Genomic DNA, 23,294 nt, shown 5'->3' on the forward strand with positions numbered 1-23,294 from the left:
GGCAGGCAATAACACAGCTGTAAGAAAAGTGCCTCCGTCCACATCCTTAGTGTCTTTGTGGCTGCAATTAAAGATCTGATGATGTGGCCTTGTTGGCGTTCCCAAGTAATGCCAGCTCAGCATCAGGTGGCCATTGCCCACATCTGCAGTCGGTGCTGTCCTTGAAGATCTGTCAGAGCTAAGCTGTGATTGCTGCTCTTGCTGCACTGGTGCTGGACAGAGCTAAAGCAAGCTAGGACTTGTGTCATCCCGGTGAGCTGAGGCTTGTGCTGCTTGTAATGGCACCACGCTGTCCAGGTAGCTTGCTTTGTCCCCTCATCTGCTGCTGGCCACACTCGAAATCGATGTGGTGGTTTCTGTTCAGTAATTGCTGAACACAGACAAAGCCCTAGAGGAGGACCGTGTTTTTAGCTGCTGAAAATACTGAGAATATGGGTATTCATGCATAGTTGTTTGTACTAGAAGGTTAAGAGCAGTGCTAGCAGGTCTATAGGCAGCTGTAGGGTGATGTCAGTCATAGGTGACTGATAATTTCACATATGTCAATAAGCAGAGATTAAACAGGCATAAAAATAAATTAGCTGTTAAGCACTGTGATCCATACCATGGTTCATAGGACACAATTAGTTTGTGCACTGCAGGATTACCTGAGTTCCTAAGTCTTATACTGTAGTTGTCTTATGAATTGGGTTTGATTTACAGTAACGCCACAGGAGCCAGTAAGTGAGAATTAAATTAAAATGTTTTTAGAGTAATTTGCTGTGACCTTGGATTTCATGGTAGTGGTTGAATTATGTAAAGAGTGGATTAGGTTTGTTTAGACTTCTGAATCTCTTTGACTTCAAGAAACAGCATCTAGTCTGTAATTCCCTTCATCAGGACTCAAGAGAGGGACATAATTTCACCCATACTTGTGGTGTAAGTACAGGCTGAATGGTTTTAGCGTGGTTTGATGATCACTACCAGGCTGTGACTAAGCTTATCATGGGACTAAGCATAATATTCAGCTCAACTGTAGTCGTCTTGTGTGTCTGTGTCTCTGTTATGTCCAAGGAGTTTGTATTTACTTGTTTGTATTGTACCTTTCCTTCAACTGAGCTCCTTCTAGTTCTGCTTTGATCCAACGTTTTAAAAAAAATAATCTGTCTTTCACACAAAACAGTAATATAATGAAATAACTGAAGAATTCTTAGTTGTCATCACCATGGCTTTAGGAAGGAAGTAGATGCTTAAGACAGATAACAGCTTTACCAAGGGAAGTGAGTGTATCATGCCCAAGCCAGTGAGGGCTCGCTTCTTCAGTAGCCTTTAGGCAGACAGATGCGTGGAAGGATTTTCTTCCAAGTATTTAGGCATTTTGGATTTAAGTATGAGTTTGATACTTAAATGTGATTCTAAATATTATTGTAAGTGCCTAAGAGACCATTGAAATACCAGACTTTAACCTCCACTCTGTAATTTGCTATCTGAAAGTCAGTCTTTCATTGAAATATGGCACCTTCTTGTCAAAAAAAGCTTCAGAGATGTGGATTGACTTGCATCTGGTTCTCACTGTAAGGAATAAGCATCTTTAAATTGGCTAATAGAGTTCACAGATGATCTGTAGCAACTGAAAAGACCAAAACATGAAAGGAATAGTCTAGAATCACTAGTGCTAACAACAGCAGAGTGATTAAAAGTGTTTAGAAAGAATTTCTTTCAGAAGTAATGGTCCTTAGAAAGAATTGGCAATTTTTTCTCCCCAGTTCTTATTTTGGATATCTGTGGGCAATTAGGTGCCTTTCCTTATTCTTAGATGGAAGCCTGCTTTGGTTCTGTTAAATCTCAATTTAGAGTATGAACAGCAATGTGAAGATGATGTTATTAGCCACGGTCGACACAGCATTTCTTCATACTCCTGGAATGTGATCTTAGTGTGTAATATTCTGTAAATAAGATAATCTTAGAAAATAATTTTTGACTCTCCAAATAATAAAAGCACTGTGTGTCAGTATGCCTGCAGCAGTGAAGGACTCATCTTCTTGGCCCAGTGCTTCTATCTTGCTTGTGTCCATTTCATGGTAGCACTGGGTGATTGGTAGGCCTGGATTTTGCTGGTGGTGTGGCTGCAGTGCAGTCCCTCCTGTTGTCCAGTGACTCTGGGTGGGCTTTTACTGGATCCAGCAGCATCTTATGTGAGATGGAGGACAGTCACTGGGTTCTGCACGTTGCTGCAGTGGAATAGGGAGATATGGCACTTGTGTATGTTCATCATGTGGCATATTTAATCATTCCCTAGAAAGATTCATCTAGTCTTGCTTCTGTAGCCAGGACCTAAATACATTATGCCACAGGAAAGTTAAATGTGAGACCAGTCAATTTAATTCTAATGACCTGTAAGGTACGTGCATTGTAAACATGTAAACATGAACTTGTGGGTGAGTCAGTCTGCAGTATGATTTGCTGAAAACAGTGTACATTTAAAAACTGCTTTTGTGGTATGGTGAAAAAAGATGACTCACTTCACAGTAACACTGTTTCCCTTGCTAAGCAGGCTAAGCAGCATGAAGAACTAGTGCAATCCAAGCTAAGTTCAAAGCTTTAGTTCATTATGTGTAAATGTTGGTGCATTAGCTAAAGGTCTTAATTCAAAACTGTGTTGAAGTTGCTCAGAAAAGGCTTTAAACAGCAACAACAGCAAAAAATTGAGCCATCTGATGCCTTTATCTGTAATGACACACGTATTATGGTACCAGTATAAAACACAGGCCAAAAAAAATATTGTATTGCTGTGTCTATACATTTACTACAGTAACACTAGCTGATGTACAATCGTTTTCTGCATCAAAGCTGCTATAGCCTTCCTGTCTTCAGTGAATCTATAAGGCCACAAAATAATTTAATTGGCAACTATCTAAGCAAATGTGGGAAGACTTGCAGGTAAACAGCAACACTTCTACAGCAGGTCAACAGATCTGAGAAGGGATCTGTCAGGTCAGATACTTTTGATTAAGTTTAGAGGAATTAATAGTGATTTTGTTCTTGTTAGATGGTCTTGAATGGTATGGAGTTAACATAATCTCAGTGTCTTAAAGTAATGCATTGCTGTATAGAAAAATATATAATAGTATATATCTGTATTTGCATAATACATAAATATGTGTAAAAACATATATGTAAAATCTTTTGAGTATTTAATGTACTACAGAGGGGAACCTGTTGAGAGACCTTGAAGGAGATACCTGACCTTCTTTTCGCTCTAAAAACACAGGGCCTATGTGTCTTACTGTCTGTGGATATGCTCTCGTTCTTTTACAGTCCATTTCTCAAATGTAGAAGCATTGTTCAAGTGGAATTTGAAGGTTTTGTGTATTTATTCAGAATTTCCAAACATCTGCAGTCTGCTCTGAGGAGCAGTTGCAGCTGCACTGCTGGCTATTTGGCAGTCTCAAGCATGCTTGCTGTGACTATTCAGTCAGACTCTACAGCGCATGTCTGGAAACTCCACGTTTCCAGTAAATATTGGATGGAGCTGTGTGTGCATGGTATGCTCTTAACAGCCTGAAGCGCTGGACTCTCTGAACCCATAGTACTTTGTGCATAAACACAAATTCTGGATAGGACTGCTGCAACTCTGCCAAACATCCCAGAACTTTCTTTGAACAAAGTTTTCCAAGTCCTTCAGTTTTTCCAAAGGCATAGCTTCTACATCTGTGCCTTGGCCATGAAAGAATAGTCTGAAATTTAAATTTTTTTTTTCCCAAACATACGAAGCATTCATCTGCCAAACTCTCTCATGAGGTTTTCAAATGCCAAGCATTTGTGAATAGTCTTTCCTAGATACGTCTGTGTGTGTGGTTATACGTATGTGTATATCTGCTTGGGTATAAAATAAAGTATCATAGTAAATGCACCGTTCTTAATTGACTAATTTACTTGTTTGTTTGCAACAGGCAGAAATACTCAGTGTGCTCAGTCACAAAAACATCATTCAGTTCTATGGAGCTGTCATTGAACCTCCAAATTATGGCATAGTTACAGGTAAGGATTTTTGACCTTTGTCTCAATTCTGTAAAACTCCAATGTTACAAGGTATTAGCTTTACCCAGTTTCAGTGTTTTGGTAATTGTTTTGGCCTTCTTTGAATGTTAGGGTGCTCAGTACCACCTGCCTCAGTGTAAATGGGAGTGCTGGAGGTGGGAACCAGGCTGGGAGCGTGGCTGGTAGCAGCAGAGGCAGCTGGAGCCTAGGGTGTTCTTAATGCACAAACTCAGCACTCCTTTAAATAGAAGCTTTCACTGTGTTCTCTTACTGTGTTCTGTGAATTGCTTTTCTGTTTTAACTGATGTGTGACAGAAGTCAAGGTTTTCATGATATGAAGTTCTGGCAAGTTCTGTGAGAAGGGAAGGCTGAGAGTCTGCTCAAAGCAAAGCTGCACTGTGAATTCTGCCTGCACTCAAAATAGGAGAATCTGCTTTGGGAACTTCCCAGCTATGGGAAGAGCTTGAAATGGAGTCAAGGATTTATTAGACACCATAAGACAACTCAATTCATTCACTGGAAACTAGGTTTCGTTTGTTCTGGCATTCCTAGAATTATGTGGAGGTTGGATTTTGTGGTTTTGTTCGTGGCTTGGTTTGTTGTTTTTTGGTTTTTTTCTTTCCACCACTTCAGGCTTCCTTCCCTTATCTTGGGAGTTGGTCCAGATATAAAATTACATTGCAGAATGTAATTTCTCCCTTTCCTGTATGGGAGAAACTAGGTAAGATAGTAGTAGAAAACAAACCGAAAGCAAAGAAATCTCCCATCTGCTGAAACAAATGTTTGGAGAGGTGAAAACCATGAAAGCATGGATTAGGAGGTACGTTTTGGCATGTCTGTAACACTTCAAAGAGTTTGATGTCAAGAGTAGTCTTTGCATGTGGCGCAGCCTGATATCAGTTTGAAACACTGCCATTCAGGTTTTTATTGGTTCTTAGATGGTGGACAGGACCTGTGAAAATTCAGTTATTTCTACCTGTCTCTTAGACATCCGATTATCACAGTAGATGGCAGTGTAATCCGGTGGGAGCGCATGTGAGATACAGCACTGTTCAGGGCATGGGGAGCTTTACTCACAGGAGTATGAGTCTACTGGAGGTCATGGTGTTGCAACCAGTACTCCAGAGGTGCATGAAGGTGACCCCAGTCCAAACCACTCAGAGAATGTGCTGGTGATAGCATATAGACAGGAACTTGAATACCTTCTTGAAGCATTAAAAATAACAGAAAGTAATAAATCAAGTAATGTAATTTTACTATAATTTATAACAGAAGCGTAACAAGTGTAAACTAGCAAGCGGAGTAACAAATGAGATGTGTAATCAACAACTCAGAATGATGTCTGGATCAGAAAGTCCTCAGTTTGATCTCAGAAAAGGTCAGTGTTCAGAGGACATTTGACCTGCTTGCCAGTCACAGGACAGACAGCAGCTGAAGTAGTTCATTATGTCATTGGGAATGGGGATTCTTTAACTGTCTGTGAGAAAGAGACTACACTGTGTAGTCCAACCACTTTGTTATTTGGGGAGCTCTGATTCCACCCTGGCTAAAGAAAAAGGCTTTTTTTGACAAACTGCATTGGTTCTCCCTACAACTTCCAAGGAGACTGGAGTCCTGTGGGTTGGAAGGGAAGCAAGTCTCCATTTCCCCACACCAGTTTCAAATGAGAGAATGGCTACTGAGAAAAGAAATGTTAATTGTGCTTGAAATATCTTTTAGAGGGATTTTCACTCCGTGATCTTCTGGATGGCCTTCAGTGTTGCAGACTTAATCCTGTGTTTAGTTAGAGATCCATTTCTTATGAGGGAAGATCCCAAACAAGAAGAAATCCTGAGAAACTAATGTTTCTTCAGAGTGATGGAGATGAGGGCATTTAGCCCAGCATTGGCATGTACCGAGCATTAGCTGCACATAACTTCTTATGTCAGAGTTCTCTGAGAAACACCATATCTGCAGTCAAAACACCTTTCCCTGCTGGGCTGTATATCAGTGTTGTAAGCGATCATCTCGCCTGGCAAGCTGCTACCATGTATCACATCATTCTAGATGTGGCTGACTGTCTCTGTCAACAGCGGTTTCAATGAGTAGCTTTCAGATCTGTTTTTTGGCTGCAGCTGCTTCCTCCCAAAAGGTTCTCGGAGGTTGTGCCCCCTGTCTGCACAGAAACTTAATGCGTATCCTACAGCCCATCACAGGGTGGGCCCAGTCAGGCATTCTGTCTAAAGCAAGTATCTCTCTCCCATTATTGTCAGAAAATTATCCTCACGATGTGATTTCTAAATCCATAAGCTCCTAATAAAAACCTGTGGCACAATAAATATGTAGAAGAAATACTAAAGGATCGAGCTTTGTGGTTTGAAGCTTGCCTGCCTCTGTTCACACGGAGTGGCAGAGGGCTTAGGGAGCAGAGTTGTCCCTGACCCTGGTGGATCAAATTATGCATTGTGAAGGCATGCAAAGCATGCAGCCACCCTGTTCCTGAAGAATCCATTTATAAGATGGATATGACATCATGGGTAAAAAAAGCTTATGTTTTAATTGAGGAACTGTGCAAGTCAGCAGCTTACTCCTCTTTTGGTGACATCAGAACAACACTTCTGTCTCCTGCAGAGGCTCCCTTCAGCTGGAGGTCCTGCAGTGATGATCCAAAACCAACTTGCCACTTCAGTGTTTACTTTCAAGAGACTTCCTGTTTTCTCCCTCTTTCCGTTCATTTAGCGCTGGAATCTTCTCCTATGGCCTACCATGTTCTAGGCTGCAGATTCAGTCTTGTCCCAGAGTTTCCTTCCCCACGCAGTAATCTCACAGTGCTTTTGACTTCCTTGATGAGGAGCAATGTTTTATTTTTTTATGTGTTTAGCCTATTATGCATCATTCCTTGATTAATATTATTATTAACAACAATTTGAATATATTTGATGTAGTCTTAGAGGGAATGATTTTATGGCTACTTTGAAATGGCTGAACTTAAGCATTTCAGTTGTTTGCCAGCTGGTTTGCCACATTAGGTATGAAGATTTTGGGAGTATTTTAAGTAGGTTTTAAATTCTGCCTGTGAAGCACACTGAATAGCCTTGGGAGAGGCAGGTGAAAGGCTTGAAGTTGCTTCTTGCATCCCCCTGGTCTTTGTGCTGCTTGGGCTACACTGGGTAGTATGTGCCCACTCTGTCTTGGCAACCAGATAGAAGAAAATGTGTCGGCTGCTTCAACTCGTGAACCTTGTGTTTTCAGTGAAAAATGAATGAACACATATAAGCATAAAACTTATTTAATAAATACCAAGCAGAGGAGCCAAAGCCTTTAGACTGCTGAACATGACCTGCAGCATGTGGAAATCTGCCCTGCTTACCTCTGGGTTAGACCTCCAGTTTCATCCTTTTTTATCATGAGCAAATTATTTGATCTGCTACTCTCTTCCTCCGTGGGGAACAGGAAAAGAAAATTTTAGTTTCTTTTTCTACTTTCAAACCCTTTCCTCCTAATAGAACGTTACATATTTAACATCTGGGTTTACCTTTTTTTTTTAAAAAAAAAAAAAAATTGTTTGTTATGGGACATCATTTCTATGTAGTGCTTCTCACCAGTGGGGAATATCCTCTGTCTTTGGAAACAATAAAAAGGATCTGATATCACCAAACTCATCCATTAACCACTTTTCTGATCAGGAGTGGCAGATTTACTGTTTAAATAGGTAGGAATTTCAAGTGACGCTATGGAGGTTTCTGTTGTCTCCAGTTTCACACCTAAATGTGCATAGGTGTAACTAGCTTGTTATTCTAGCTATCAGCCCCATGAGCTCTGGCAGTCGGACTGGATTCCATCTACCACGCTTGCAAACACCAATGGGCCAAAAAACCTCTTGTTTGTACCCCTATAATCCTGCTGTGGGTTTCTGTAGGTATAGTTGAGAGAAGTTAAGAAAAAGGTCTGTTGATCCTGAACAAGGAGCATCCAGAACCTTTTACTCTGGAGTTCGAATTGCTTTGCCTGAGCTTTCACGATGCCAGACCTTTCTAATGCCTTTTCATTTTAATGCCGGTTGTTATATACGATTTTACCTTTTTTTTTTTTTTTTTTTTTTAAACTCTTAGCAGTAGGTTATGTCTGTGTTGGGATATCAGAACAAACTATTACTCTCTTACTGCACTACTAAAAATACTAGCCACTGAAACCAAATTCTTTGTCATTAAGCCAGAGGTTGACTGCTTTCTGGAACTGGTGGAGTTTCCATTAGATGCAATGTTTAGATGCAATGTTTTAAAATGTCATGTGAGTTTGTTGGGTTTTTTTAACAGAATATGCTTCTGCTGGCTCACTGTTTGATTACATTAATAGCAACAAAAGTGAAGAGATGGATATGGATCATATCATGACCTGGGCAACTGACATAGCTAAAGGTAAGCAAGACGAATGGTGCATTACTATCTCACACAGCCAGCAAAGTGTACAGCTGGAGATGCTTTCCCTATGAAGTCAGGAAAGCCTTACTATACTTCCTTATTCAGATTGTAAAAAAACCAACCAACCAACCAAACAAAAACAAACCACAACAAAAAACCCCAAACAAACAAACATTAAAAAAAGCAAACTCCATTCACTGTGCTTTTTAATATGTTCCTTGGTTATTAGGAATACAAAATAATTTCTGGAGTGAAAATCGCTTCTATGAGCCATTTTTACTTCTAGTTTGCCCCTAAGTCCCAAGCGGATAATTTTGCTGATGTAGAGTGATTATGAGGTAAAGTGCATAATTATCCTTACATATGTTTTGAATTGGGATGTTTAAGGAAGCTAAGGGCTTATTCTCAGCAAGCATACTGAAATTCTTCATCTAATAATACAGAACAAGCTGTTCCATCCTGTTTCATCCTTTGTGTTCTCTGTGACCACACAAAAACTATTATAAACTAATGAACGAACCAGTAAATTCATATCTTGGCTTCCCTGTGAAGACACCACCTTAGAGAAAATAAGTAAATACGACATTAAAAAGCATTGACATACCCATATAGATGCTCTGAGAGATATATGAGCTTTGCTTAGTGTTTTTCACTAAAAGTAGATTATGGGACGCTTTGCTGCTCCTGCAGAATATCGATACGGTCTACAGGTATGCCAGCTTGTAATAAGTACAATTAATGGGAACCAGAAGACATGACTGCTGACGCGTGATGGCCACGCTCAGCCTGCCTAACTAGATTGTCCCCTTGTTTTGTTTAGGAATGCACTATTTACACATGGAAGCTCCAGTCAAAGTAATCCACAGGGATCTGAAATCAAGGAATGGTAAAGTAGCGAAACACTGAAATGCTCTGCATTTACTGTTACCTGTTAATGTAGCGTTTAAATCTATACCTGAGCTTTGTGAACATGTAGAACTAACTAATGCCTTGGCCGTCATCCAGCTGCACTTGTTGAGGCACAGAAGATCTTGTTCCTTCCTCCCCAATCTGAGCCTCTCTGGCCTTCATTACAGTCCCTAGCATCATTTAGAGCACTGTGGAGATCTCTTTCAAGCTGTGTCTTGCTGACCATGATTGCACCCATCTTATCAGCTGTCACACGTTGCCTGGACACTCTTCACTTCCTTTTTCTATTTGGAAAGGTTGAGAACCAGGAAAGGCTGGCCGACACCAGACACAATAGACTGGATAAGACCTATTATTTCTTCTCTGAAAAATCATCTTTACTGTGGCCTGTTTTGAGGTTTGACAGATACTCATGCTTTTGAGTTATATGCACTTAGTGTGGAGCTGTGCTGGTTAGTCTGTACTTAGTAGTTAACAACTATTTATGAAATTTGCTGAACATTGCCTTTTAACTGAAACTTTCACTACTAGTAGTGGGATAGGAGGGACACATTTTAATAATGCACATAGGGAAATAATAGTCAAGAAAAGTCTAGATCTCAGCTCAGTTGTAAGTTTTCTCCTTTTGTTAATGCGTCTTTCAGAGAGCTTCTTGTTAAAGCTAACTACATTGGGGAGAATGGAGTTTATCTGTATTTTAGCTGTAGTTGTGTTGCTATCTTTAAGCTCAGTAAGGCCTGAAATGTTTTGCATTTGTTCAAAGGCTTTCAGGTATTCAGCAGATGTTCTCTAAAGCTTCTCAGAGAAACCAGGACAATTATGCCTGTGTGCATGTTCAGGTGCTGGCTCACTGTAGGGTCATTTTTCTTGATAAAATGCAAAGTCTTTTACTGTGAAAATGTGTTGTGTTTATTTTTAGTACTGTTCTTGTAACCTATATTTTTTTCATTTTCAGTTGTTATAGCTGCTGATGGCGTGTTAAAGGTATGAACACTTTAATTATTTGTAGAGAGATGTTGCTGCCTGGCTCAATGTTTTGATACCTAATGATTTAGGTTGATTAATCTTTATTTTTTTATTTATTTTTGCCAGATCTGTGATTTTGGTGCCTCAAGGTTCCACTCTCATACAACACACATGTCATTAGTGGGCACTTTTCCGTGGATGGCCCCAGAAGTTATCCAGAGTCTCCCAGTGTCTGAAACATGTGACACATACTCGTACGGAGTGGTGAGTGCCTCTCATTTCCCTGTGTGTAGAAGCAGATCTCTAGTGTGACAGAATTAGTGTTATACAAGAACAACAATTCTAAGTAAGGGCAACAAAAAATACCACATTTTTTTGAAGACTGACCCATAATTTATAATTACATGCTTGGAAATGATAGGAAGAACAGTGTCTTGTGTGTTTACTAAGTTCCTTATCTGATTAGATTAGCAGCATGCCAGTGTGGGAAGCGCATGATTTACCACAACTGTTCAGCCTATGTCTGAAGGCTTGCAGGAGCCACTAAACAATCTACGGCATGAATCTCTTGCTTGAGTTTTTTAGTGGAACAGAAGAGAAGGTTGTGTTGCAATAGGTGTGTAACAGGATGAACTGATTAGGATTCCACTTTCCGTAGAATGGAGTGTCACTGATTTTATGTTAAAAAGTAAGCCACTTCTCCATGCTTAATTGTTTAAAAGACCCTGCTATCATTAGCTGTGAGAATAGAGACTATACCTCTTGTGGAGGCCCCAGCTAAAAATATAGAGAAGTCGGGCATGACTTTGCAGTTTTTCTAAAGGGGGAACAATCAGTTATAGTTTATCAGTGTGTCAGATTTGCAGGTACGGGAATGCAAATTATTTCACTCTGTCCACAGTTAAACTCTAGTTTGGTTTTGCTCTGCAATACGAAACAGGCTGGAAATAGCCCTGCTGGTCAGACCAACTGCCTGCCTAGCCCCATAGGCTTTCTCTGACAGAGAACTGTAATGAATACTTTGGGGGGAAAAGGAAAGGAGGTGGGGTTGTAGTTTCCATGCATATCTGTGTATTAACCATTTTTGATTTTAGATTCAGTGGTGGGTGACAGAATGAGATATTCTTTCAGTATCTGTCAAGTATTGCCTCTTTCTCTTTGAGGGATGGCAGGAGATAGATGTGAGGGGGGCACTATGGTTTTAAGCTAGCACCTCTGGCTATACATAGCTAAGCTGATGTCCCAATGGAAGAGGACTTAAAACTTTTTGCCAACAGTTGTTTATAGTGAAAAAAATATGAGAAATGATGTGGTGTCACTTACAAATGAAAAGTTGAAGGTGCAAGGAGGGAGAAAAGCCTATATTGGCAGATTGAAAATCCTTGCTTGCTTAACTGAATTAGGTCACAAACAGTAAGAGAACATAAGCCAACAAATGTTAATGTAAACTATTACTGGAAGCAATCACATATTATCCACCAAAGGGAAACATTCCAGTTTCAAAGCAAAGCAAAGTTGTTAGAGAAGAAATTCTGAACATGGTCTTATAGCTCAAACTGCTCACATAGTCATCTTGATGTGAATTGACTTTAAGTAACATTTTAGAAGTGGGAGAAGGTAAGAAACTGCTTAATATCTTATCATGTCAAGTATTACCAGAGCCTTGGGAACAGTATGTTGCACATAGTTTATTTTTTCTTGTCCAAAAAGTAAAGCTTCTTTGACAGTTCTGTGCTTGGAGGTAAAACTCAATTACCCTCTGTATGAAAACAGTTCAGTGTTACTTTAGAATATTTTAATGTGGTTATGAGTGTATAGTGCTACTTTAGTATGCGTAATAATATTTGACTCTCTTTTTTTAATATATTGTTTTTGAGCTAATGTGTTTTACTTTGGGTAGAAGCTTATGAATTCATAAGCACTTAGGAATGAATTCATCTTTTTATAACTCCAGTCTTGGAACACCATCATTTTCAGAGGAGATACGGAGGTAAAAACGAAGAATGGCAGTGGCCCAAGTTCTCTGTTGATGAAATTACTGACATAATGGGGTTATACCGGCAAGAAATATGTCCGAATATAACACTGAAAGTTGGAATCTCCCTATAATAAGTGTTAGACTATGAGAGAATTAGCTAGGAGACTGAAAACAAAAAATCTTAGAAACGGTATTTTTGTCTCTTCAAATGATTATCATCTATAAAAACAAAATTTTAAAGAATCTTTTCAAAGTGTAACACTTGCCAGCAGCTTTTGTGTTAGAGAGACAAATCTGCTTTTCTTCAGTTAAAGTCCTGTTAACAAAGAACAGAATCCTTTCAAATGTAAACTAGTAAGATGCTAGGAATAGATATTCTGTTTGCAATATTTGTCGCCTTCCCCATGGTTTTCTTTAATTTCTTTTCTGCTATTTTTTTTTCCTGAATGGCTTTTGTTTCTGTGAACCAGTCTGTGATTTTAAATATTCTGCTTAAGGTATGCAAGAGCTTTTATTTCCATGAAGTGTCAAAGTCTTTCTGCAGCCTTACACATCTGAGTTGCTCCCCAGCTGAAATGAAATTTCCTTTTTTGTGAACAGTTGTGTACATGTTTATAGCTAATATTCAGATTAGTTTGTCCTGCTCTTCATGGATGGTTAAACAGGTCCATGTATTCTTTTTGAGATATATAGTAAATAATTTATAATACTGCCATGGAATGCTAAAGCTAAATGTTCCAGGAGATTTATTACAACACAAAGACAGATGTTGTACTTTCCTTCAGCCATGATGTGATTCTTTTTCTACTCCATTTCCAAATCCATACTCCAAATAGATACCAAGTGATTGACTTGCATGTGTGTGTTGCTCAAAAATGATTCTGTGCTTCTCTTCCAGATGTGAAAATGTATGTGAAATTGCAATGTTTACTCTAAAAACTGTTTTGAAATCATGAAGATACATCTCAGAATATGTTATCCTGGCAAAATTGTTTGTAGTGCACTGCAGTGTGTGTTTGTGTATCAGTATAAATGTGTTTGATCATAGGAAACTTATGCGATGTAGCTGAATTATTTTAACACTTACAAGAACAAAACCATTAATTGGCTATTGGTAGCATGGAGACTGCCATTAAATGTAGCAGCTGTTAGGCTCCTAGCAATAGTTCATACATTGCTTTAGCTATGATGACATACGTTATTTATAGAGGGAATGTTAGCCAGCTTCAGGGGTTATCCCTTACTCTTTTTGGAAAGAATTATGAGATCTTTAACTTCCACTTGGATCAATGCAGAGAAGACTGACCTAAGGACCCTACCTCTAAGAATGCAACCTTCTGCTCATGCTGTACTTCTGCTAATTGTGGCTCCTGACCCTCATCTGTGGACACTTTCCTACCAAGAGAAAACATTTCTTTTTTTTTTTTTCAGTGTTTGCTTTTTTTCAAATTACTCATTTGGATGTTCCCTAACCTATATGGCACTTTCCATCTTTGTTGGCTTTGCACTGGGGTGGGGGTGTGGGTTTTTTTTGTTTTGGTTTGGGTTTTTTTTACCCCTTTTGGTTGTTTTCACATAGTTGAAAGGGTAAGAATTGAAATACATAGCTGAGCTGGCAGAAGTAAGTGTGTGAGCTTTTTCTGAAGACCGTGTAATTCTTATTCTCAGCTTCATGTATGGGATGAACATTCATACATTTGTCTCTCCTTTCTGTTTCTCTGTATGCAAAGAAAAGCCCGTCATCTTCAGAGGCCACAGATTACAAACCACTACATTAAATGATCTTGCTTTGTTTCCCATCATTGTGTCTACCTTGACTGTTTCTCTGTGAGCGCCTGCTGTCCGTCATCACAGAGATGTGATGTGACCAGGAAAGCAGGTGATCCTCACCATCAAAGATAGGAAGGGAAGTGAACCATGTCAGTCTTAATTAAATTACACCAGAAGTAGAAGGTAGATTGATTTCCATATGAGCTGAGCTGGAGAGCCAGTTCTAAAATGAGCAAAGTGTGTCTTGCAGTAAAGAAGCCAGGGTAGGTCAGGTGGAGGTGCTTTTTCTGCTGCTGAATGACTCTGAGGACAGGAAGAGACAAATGGGAATGCAGAAGATACCCATTTGCTGCTTTTTAAAAGACTGATAATGCAATCATTCACCTTAGCTGATGATTCAGGGTAGCTAGTTCATGAGATGGGGTTGAAGCTCCTATAAACCTGAAGATAGAGGCATGTCACCATTAGAAGGAAAGGCTTTGTCTACGCCATGGGCCTGAACATGAAATGTTCGTTGTTGTTAGAACGTTTTCTAAACCTGTGTAAATAAATACAAGGATTTCTGACATGCCACTTTTGTATCTTTTACTTTCTTCAACAATTAGTATAAAATAAGACATTGTGTCAGATTTGCTGGTTTTTCTCTTGAACTATGTGCAGTCAAGTGTTCTAAGCTAGCACTGTTGGTTTAGGAAGGCAGTGATCTGTACAGGCAGTGGAAATAAACGCTAAAGGTGTCACGATAAAGGAATTCAGTGGAAAATGTTCTGCACAAACTTATGTGCATGAATGAAATGAGACAACTCTTACAATTTACAGCCTTCTGACAGTAGAGTTTTCCTGATCAAGGCTTTTGGAGACATTTGACATGTATTGCATTGTGTTCTTTACTTGGACGATGTATTTGGATACTGCTTTTACCTGATGTGCTAACTAGAATTTCTTTTCTGTGGTTTCCTGGTATAATCATATAGACGAGGTGGTTCTGTAAGGCTGCTCAGCTGCATGTTTGATTTGGTCGAGGGGCTTTTGTTTTAAGCTGGCTGATTTGTACACTGCTTTTTTTTTGTCTGAAGTATATGGGACTGCTAAATTATTTCCTTCTCTCACAGTTAAATTTCCTTCCCTACAAGTAGAGAAATGATAATTGGAATTACAAATTGAGGTGCCTTTTTTTTCTCCTAAAAGGAATGAATTAAGGCAAAGAGCTTTCCCCATATATTTCTTATTCTCAGGAAAACTGTCCTTTTACTTACTTTTCCAAGATACCCATACCTTCACTAATCAGTCTTCTGACTCAAGCAGAATTATTCAAATAGGTTTATTGATGGAGTACCTTGTTCACTTGATTAAAGGCCCAACTCTGCTTAAATGCATTTTTTCTGCTTGAGCAGCATCTGCCAATATTCTCACATTTTCTTTCTAATTGCCTTCATAGCTGGCCAGAATCCATTCAAAATGAGGTAGCTGGAATAAGCCTGGGTACTAACCCAAATAGTGAGGATATAGAGACTTGCATAAGGATCTTAATGTGTTTGGTCAGATCCTACACAAATGATGCCTTTTTTTGTTGGTGTGCTAGGTATATGAGCAGAAGAAAAACTTTGTATGTAGATCTTTGTAACAAGAGATGTATATGAAGGTTCTGATTTAAGAAAAAAAAAAAAAAAGGAGAAAAAAAAAAAATAAAGACATACACAAGTGAAGGTACGAAGTGCCTGTTAATTTGGTTGAACTCCAGTATGTAGTCCCAATGGCAGAAAAGCAAGTTGGATTCATTGACTAGAAGCCTTTTTGGTGATGCCAAACTCTTTTTCTACAGAGTAGCTTAAATTCTTGGGTACCGTGCTACCAAAATGCTAAAAGCATGCGAAATTAGGAGATCTTTCTATATCTTAGGACAGTGGATCTATAAGATATTGAGGAGAACAGGGTAATTTTCTATATGCTGTATATTGTTTAGTTTAATATAATCACATACTTGGAGATAAACAATTACAGTCTTGCTTGCAAAATTATATTTAGTATTTTCATAGGCATATCATAGGAGCAAAATGCCTTTTGGATCATATTCTGACTACTGAGAAGCACTAGTTGCAATCATAGAAATATTTTTAAATGCAAAATGACTACAAAGCAAAGAAGTGTCTAGTTGGGGCTGAGAAGGAGAGGAGGAGTTCATTGTCTTCCCAGGTCTCAACTGCCAAATGTGAACTTTATAGTGTACAAAGAAAGTAAAAAGCATTTTCCGTGGCTCTCATAAAATTGCAGGCTTTAGACCCCACACAACCCAGTTTTTCATCTGGGCTTTTCTGTAGAGAAAAACCCAGAAACATTCAAATTAATTTAGTGAGAGGATCTTGCACACAAACACTGGTCCAAGTTCCTGCAAATGGAAACTGGTTGTCTGATAATTGGATACAGAATAGAGCTGTATCAAGGTTTAATAATGTATTTAAAATACAAAGTACAGAAATAAAAATTCTTTTCTTTTTTTCTGTTCCAGGTTCTCTGGGAGATGCTAACAAGGGAGGTCCCCTTTAAAGGCTTGGAAGGATTACAAGTAGCTTGGCTTGTAGTGGAAAAAAACGAGGTAAGACTACGTTTCTACATTCAGGTACATAGATCAGAAAACAGTATTGGGGTTTTGCAAAAGACTTTTTCATCTTCTTCAAATTGAAAGTAAGTTCACGCGTATGGAAAGATTAGCAGTAGGAGCTAACACAAAGGGTCAAAGTGATGTTATTCCTCATGAATGGACCCTTTACATCTAATTGTTGCAGCTTCACGTCGTGATGCTGTAGATCAAAAATTGTACAAGTACTGTACTAGTTTCTCAGTCTCAATTGTAAAACCTAGGGGTTTGTTCTTAGTGATGAAAGAAGCCATTGCGTCCAAGGTAGGGGAACAGTTTAACTCCATCTCCTGCGTTTAGGACATCTTTTTACTGGCCGGGAGTTGATATATCTGTAAGAGACCTTCAGCTACTTCAACTTAACTCTCCCAGCAGGAGTCACTATAGTACAAGAAACTGCCGCTTAGATGAAAATTTCAAAAATAAAAGAAGAAAAAATAGTTTTAAAAAAAGAGAGAAATTACAGTTTTGCCACCTACGTTCAACACTACATTGAAGATGAGCTCCTCACTGGTATCGGCAAGGCTGTGGCATAGCTGCAAGCCTCCTCATGCAGAGTCTTTCCATTTCAAAAGCACTTCAGTGGTGTAAACACCGTTTGTACAGTGTCCCCAGCCTCGCTTTTCTTCTTCTCACAAATTGAGGCTTTCAGTTAGTTGGACATGTGAGCATATATTTGAACACATAGTCCCTTGATATCAAAGACAGTAACTACATTTAAAAAACATTTAAAGTTGTGACTGTACCACACACAGACAAGCATGGAAATCCTCCACAAAGATGAAACCTCCTCTATCTAGACACAGCGGAAGCTTGGGAAACATTACAATGGCGAGGCAGTGGCTGTACAATACAGATTCCTATTATTCTACATAAACTGTTTCTCAAAATGCTTCAGAGTTAAACAGAGGGTTAGGTTTCCTCCTCTTAGTTTAGTATTTTTTGTTGGTGGGTTTTTTTCCCCTCTCTTTTTTTTTCTTCTTGTTTGAGGACTGGATTAATTCCAGTGAGTCACACTGTGATACACCGATTAGTTGGAAATGCTACACTAATAGTGTGAAGATTAAGACTGTGGTCTTCTACAGTGTTTGTCAGAGCAGGAGGCACAATGAGACTCTCCTAGTTTAGGAAAAGCCTCATACATTGGTTTGAAGGAGGAACCGTTAAGCCTTCAGTATTTCTTTCCTTTGCCTACCATGTGTAGTTTTATGTAAGGGGTAGGGAGTGGCATTGGGAATGTTGTAAAGAGATGTAGTTGTAGACCAAAAGATGTCAGAGGGTACAATACACATTTCTCTATAGTTTTCCAGAGCAAGGAACTGTGTAAAATACAGTATGAACAAAATGTAGACATGACAACTGTTTTACTCATGGCTGAAGAAACCTAAGGGGTGACATTTTCAGAGCCAGCTGTGTGTCTGCCAGGTACCACTAACCTGTTGCTACCATCTTCTTTGGAAGGGTGCTAGCGAGCTTAGAGGGCATTAACACTTGGTTACATAGTTTTTATTTTTTCTGGCCGTGACTTAGGGAACGTGCCCAGCATAAGCCTTGTAAAAGTCGGGTCGTGCTACTTTTCTTCATAGTCCCAAAGCAAGTGTGAGGGTCAGGTTCTGCTCTCAGTTCAATCTGTTGACATCAATGGGGTTGCATGATTCTGGTTCATGACAAAGTTGAATCGCTGTTGAGCCAGTCCCTCATTTTTTGCAATGCGAGTCTCTTGTTAAAATCAGCATGGGACTGAGGCCAAAGCATAATTGCGTAGGGTGAAAATTTCCCCTCTGCAAAGCCTGAGCCCAACAAATGACGTGGGTTTTAATGATTCTGTGTGGGTGTTTTTCAACTTTGCGTAATTTCACAGTGTTATTTTTATTCTGGTAGAGTTTCTATAAAATTACGTATGCTCTTAATCCAGAAAAGAAAAACATGAGAGTTCAGATTATGCTAGGCATGATCTTATAATAAATTACCACTGAGAAACGTCATCTTTATTATCACGTGACACTTTTGGAACCTGCTACCTCTATAATACATGACCGATAAAATTCTGCACAAGTGAGACCCATTTAAGTGGTGATTGCAACTGATTTTCTACCTCCTGGAACAGTGAGGGTTACAGACAAATACTGTAGCAAGACTAGCCGGTATATTTTTAGGCTAATGACTCAACCAGAGATCAAGCACCAGTACAATTTATTTATACATTGTACAAAGTTCTGTGTACTTCTTGCACAGAAAGCTTCGCACCTTAAGGTATTACATTATTTTAATAATCATACTGCTGCAGTGCCCTAGCTCTGTATCTCATGTTTCCAGTTTTCATGGTGTTCAAATGCTTGCGCAGCAGAATCTGTTAACTCTTACTTTGGCTGCTGTGGCTTGTAAGGTTTTGCAGGTCACGTTGCAGTAATATATGTAATGGTACAATTTGACACCACTTGCTCTGCTTTGCTTCTGAAATGCCAAGAGTAGGACAGATTAAAGGGTCTTCCTGGCAGGTTGGTCTGAACAGGACTGTAATACCTGGTTCAAACCCTTTAGAGGACAGGGAACCCCTTTTTCCAGCTTGATTCTGCTTATATTTGGACCCATTTTCACGGAGGAACTGTTTTGGGTTTTTTTTGTCTACATATTTTTTAATTCAGTATGAAAGATCTGAAGTCAGGTAACTGCCTTAGCGAGAGCAGTGGGATCTCCTTATATGTGTAATGTTGTTGGGATGCACATTTAATCTCAACTGGAGAGGTATCTGGGTGTGTGTATATGAGAATGCATTTGCTTTTAGACTTTACAGTGTGGAAGGCAGAGTCTTTAAACTAAAAGTCCTCTAAGACTGACTGAGGGAATCTTTTAATGGTTTAAAACTCTCAGCAAAGGAAACCAAATAAGCCTCAGACTAATTCTTTGTAGTGAATGGTCCTGGCTATAACCAGCAACTCCTTGTCTTCAGTCATCAGGAAATATTTATGAATTCACTGTGCTCTGTGAGTGCTCTCTCAGATCTGCATGTCCTCATTAATCCTTCTGACCACAGGCTCATGAAATGTCTCTTGTGTCATGTAGAGCTTCACTTAACTCTTTTTAACTCACTTAATGCAATCTATATTTCAGTCATTTGTTCTATTAGAAGTGATTATAATATTGTACAGCTGGATCATCTGTGTGGGAGAAAGGATTTAAGGCAGGCTGTATGTTATGCCTCTCTTGACAAGCATCTTAGAATACCGTGCAGTAACCTCCACAAACTATTATGTTTTAATATTAAAAGTTGTTTGCCTTGTTTTCACTTCCTTGTCTCTGAGCTTTCTTAAGCAACTTAATTTGTGCATTTGTTCCAGTCCTTCTTTATAGATCTCTTAATTACTTTGTAAGTCTTGCTAGTGTTAGTAATTTTGATTTTTTTTTTTTTAATATGTCAATCCTCAGTTTTTATATTGCATTTAAAAGAATAAAAAATGTGTTTTACTTCTTTTAATTGCATTGCTTTTATAGGAAATCTGTTAGTAGAAGCTTAAAGAGGAATGCTTCAAATAACTGGTACATTCTCTTTCCTTTAGAGATTAACCATTCCAAGCAGTTGTCCCACAAGTTTTGCAGAACTGATGCACCAATGTTGGGATGCTGATTCAAAGGTAATTTGTGTTTGATTCTACTTTGCTAAGTGTGTTAGTGTTTCCTTGGGGGTCAAGTCCCAGTTAACACCATTGCTGCATGCTAGTGGACACATTTCTTCACAAAATAGCTGAGGCATCTTTTTTTAATGTGTTTACATATTTATACCTAAATGTCTCTCTTTCCCCTTTAATCAAGAGTTATTATGCTACTAACTTACCTGACTACTCAAGTCAATGCCTGTAAATAGGGTGAGATGGCAAGAATGTAGCCATTTTGGAGCAAGTGAAAAATTGTTCTTTTCTATTTTCTTTCAGAAGTTAATAGTTAATGATGTATGTGAGCATCATGTATGAAATACCTATTTCAGGGTCCAACTTTGATGCCTTCTGTGTGTTGAAAACATGTAAATAATAAGTTAATCCATAAAATACGGGTAGGAACAGCAGCAACACATTGTAAATTAACGTTAAACTTTTCCTAATCTTTTTCCTTAAGACTTTGAATGATGAGCTTTATAATGATTATACTGTAATTATATAATAATAGAAGTAATACTGTTTAACCCTGAAAAAAGAGCAAAAATACAAGCTAAAGAGCCAAACCATTGTCAATATTAATCTTAGCCCCTGTGATAATAAACTAAAAGGGAAATTAAAGAGAGTGTTTACTCAGTAAAAGCTTTTGTAGATATGGGAGTTAGATTCTTTAAATTGACTGTACATAAAACTGGCTGGAAAGAGCCTGTGGGCATACTAGCTCTGTTACCAAGTATTAACATCCATTTCCTTTGCCTGTGAAGATATTTGGGAGAGGAAAGGATAGGTAAGGAAAGGAAATTATGCTCTCAAGTCAAGACACGAGCAAGATCTTTGTTCCTTTAAACTCAGAAGAAAGTTAGCTACTACTTCAGAGAGACTAAGATTAATCCCAAGGCAAATTATAGCATTTAGGTGCTCTAAAGCTAGAACTTGTTATCACCAGAGAGTAACCATAGAAAAAGAATGTGAGAAAGGAGATTTCCCTTCTTGGCTTTTTTTTTTAAGCAAGGAGTTACTTTCCTACAGAATGGATCTAGAAGCCTGAGATGCATCATTAGTGTGTGGTTTCCACATGAACACCCCTTTTGAATGCCATTGCCCTAAGATCTCCCTCTTTATCCTCTCCACAGAAGGGAGGGAAGAAAAATGCTTTGTCTTTGAATCTATAAGTAGACTGTTAAGTTCTAGGTCAATAATTACTGAAGAGCACTTTCCAGTGGTAACTACATATCTTTAATAACTACTCCCAAGCAGCAGCATTGCTACCAAATGCCACAGAATAAGAATTACTGGAGCTTTGTTTTTGTAATTGCAGGGTGTACTAGATCAGCTCACTCTCTGGCTTGCTTTAGCCACATGTAAGTGTTCAGAAGGCTGTTGCTGTTTTTCAAGGAGAGGGAGGGATCTGCAAGTTGTAAAAGAAGGATACCCAACCATCAGGCTGAGTTCTGTCTGCCCGAGTAATTCACCTGGGCTTGTTCCTGGGAACGTTATTCCCAGAGGCATCTCTGATGTGTGCAAAGAGTGATTCTCATGTTAGATGAGTTTTTCTGACAGTCTGCTCTTTGCTACTTTTTTCATGCGGCTTCTCTTCTATTAGGCAATTATACATGCTTTGTTCACATGACTGAAATGGAGTAATCTCTGGTCACAGTTTGGGCACGTGACCGACTTATTCAGTCACGTGTTGGGAAAGAATCGCTCCTTCAATTCTCAAAATGCCTTGATAAAAGGCTGTGTGGCCTGCATGAGCCAAAAGATGGAGCACATTCCTCTAAAATACTGCTCTGTGTATTGTTCCCTTTTCACCAGGATTAGCTTTAGAAAATCAGATGGTGGATGCATGAGCAGGTTACTGAAGGTCAAGAAGGGGTGAGCTTGAGGATGTCAGCGGCTCAAAAGCAATTGCTAACGTGCATACTTCTAGCCTGCAGAAAGCATGAGGTATCTTTAGGTGGCTTACCCCTAAGAAAGAGGAGTGTGCATTTACTGCGAGGCTAAGGAGTACACTTGGAGAGCTGCTGCAGAGCAGCTGGAGTGTCAGAGGCTGCTTACACCGTAACTTCTTCATGGGGATGGACAGAGTTATTAACTTAGCTTTGAATTCTTAAGAATTTCTTAATACATGGAGAAAAATGTCTGTAGTGCATTGCTCCACATGATATTTGTAATGGCAGTCTTTAGAGAATTTAAGCTGTGCTTGTTGAAACAAACAGTCCCTAGTGGATTCAAAGCATTTTACTAAAATGTTAATTACTAATTATTTTAAGTCGGTAATTTTCATGGAAATCAGAAATATGGGAACAGAGAAGCAGCAAGAAAGGAAAGCCATGTGGATTAAATATCCTGGTTTTATGCAGACCTGTTTAGTAAGAAATACTGAGTAGAAGGAAACAGTGAAAACGTTAGCCTGAATTATTTCTAGAGGGGCATATATTTTAAAGGTTTTTGTATGAGACATCACAGATATAAAGGGAAACAATTTTCAAAGGCAACTCATGCCTTGTTATTTTAAGAATATCTTAGAAGGAATGACTTGAGATGCCTGACTTTCTAAAAAGTGCTAAGCAGACATCCACTGAAAATAAGACTTTTTTTAAAAAAAGGATCTGAGCTTGGGCTCCAAGTTTCAACAGTCACTTCTTGCCAGTTTTAACCAAGATATCAGTGTGCACTTAGAGTGCATTTGTTAAATCTGAAACTGTCCTTGCCTAGGGGGAAGAAACCAAGGAAACCCACATGTCAGTGTAGGCTTGTGTCTTCCTGTCAGCTTCGCCTCCAGGGGAAGCTGGTATCTGTAAATCTGGCAGCTACAAAGCTGGCAGGGTAGCTGGTGGCTGTTACTGAAATTGCACAGCCAGAGGTGCACAAGCTTTGTCAGTACTGTGTGACTGCATTTGTTCCAGCTTTAGCTGCGCAACTCAACAGCTCCTTTGCCTGCAGTGTAGGTCCCAAAGTGTGTT

General features: G+C 39.0%; 1 protein-coding gene across 2 annotated transcripts in view; it reads left to right on the plus strand.

The window, feature by feature from the left end:
• MAP3K20 (mitogen-activated protein kinase kinase kinase 20) overlaps window positions 1-23,294 on the plus strand; it is a 93,401-nt gene that overhangs the window by 27,575 nt on the left and 42,532 nt on the right. For both annotated transcript variants that reach the window (XM_086465110.1, XM_086465111.1), the window contains 7 exons: window positions 3,933-4,020; window positions 8,316-8,417; window positions 9,241-9,306; window positions 10,285-10,313; window positions 10,422-10,559; window positions 16,550-16,636; window positions 20,236-20,310. In XM_086465110.1, coding sequence (XP_086321236.1) covers window positions 3,933-4,020; window positions 8,316-8,417; window positions 9,241-9,306; window positions 10,285-10,313; window positions 10,422-10,559; window positions 16,550-16,636; window positions 20,236-20,310 — 585 coding nt within the window. The remainder of the gene's footprint in view (window positions 1-3,932; window positions 4,021-8,315; window positions 8,418-9,240; window positions 9,307-10,284; window positions 10,314-10,421; window positions 10,560-16,549; window positions 16,637-20,235; window positions 20,311-23,294) is intronic.

Source organism: Leptosomus discolor, chromosome 5 (assembly GCF_034619465.1).
Source record: "Leptosomus discolor isolate bLepDis1 chromosome 5, bLepDis1.hap2, whole genome shotgun sequence".
NCBI classification, from domain to species: domain Eukaryota; kingdom Metazoa; phylum Chordata; class Aves; order Leptosomiformes; family Leptosomidae; genus Leptosomus; species Leptosomus discolor.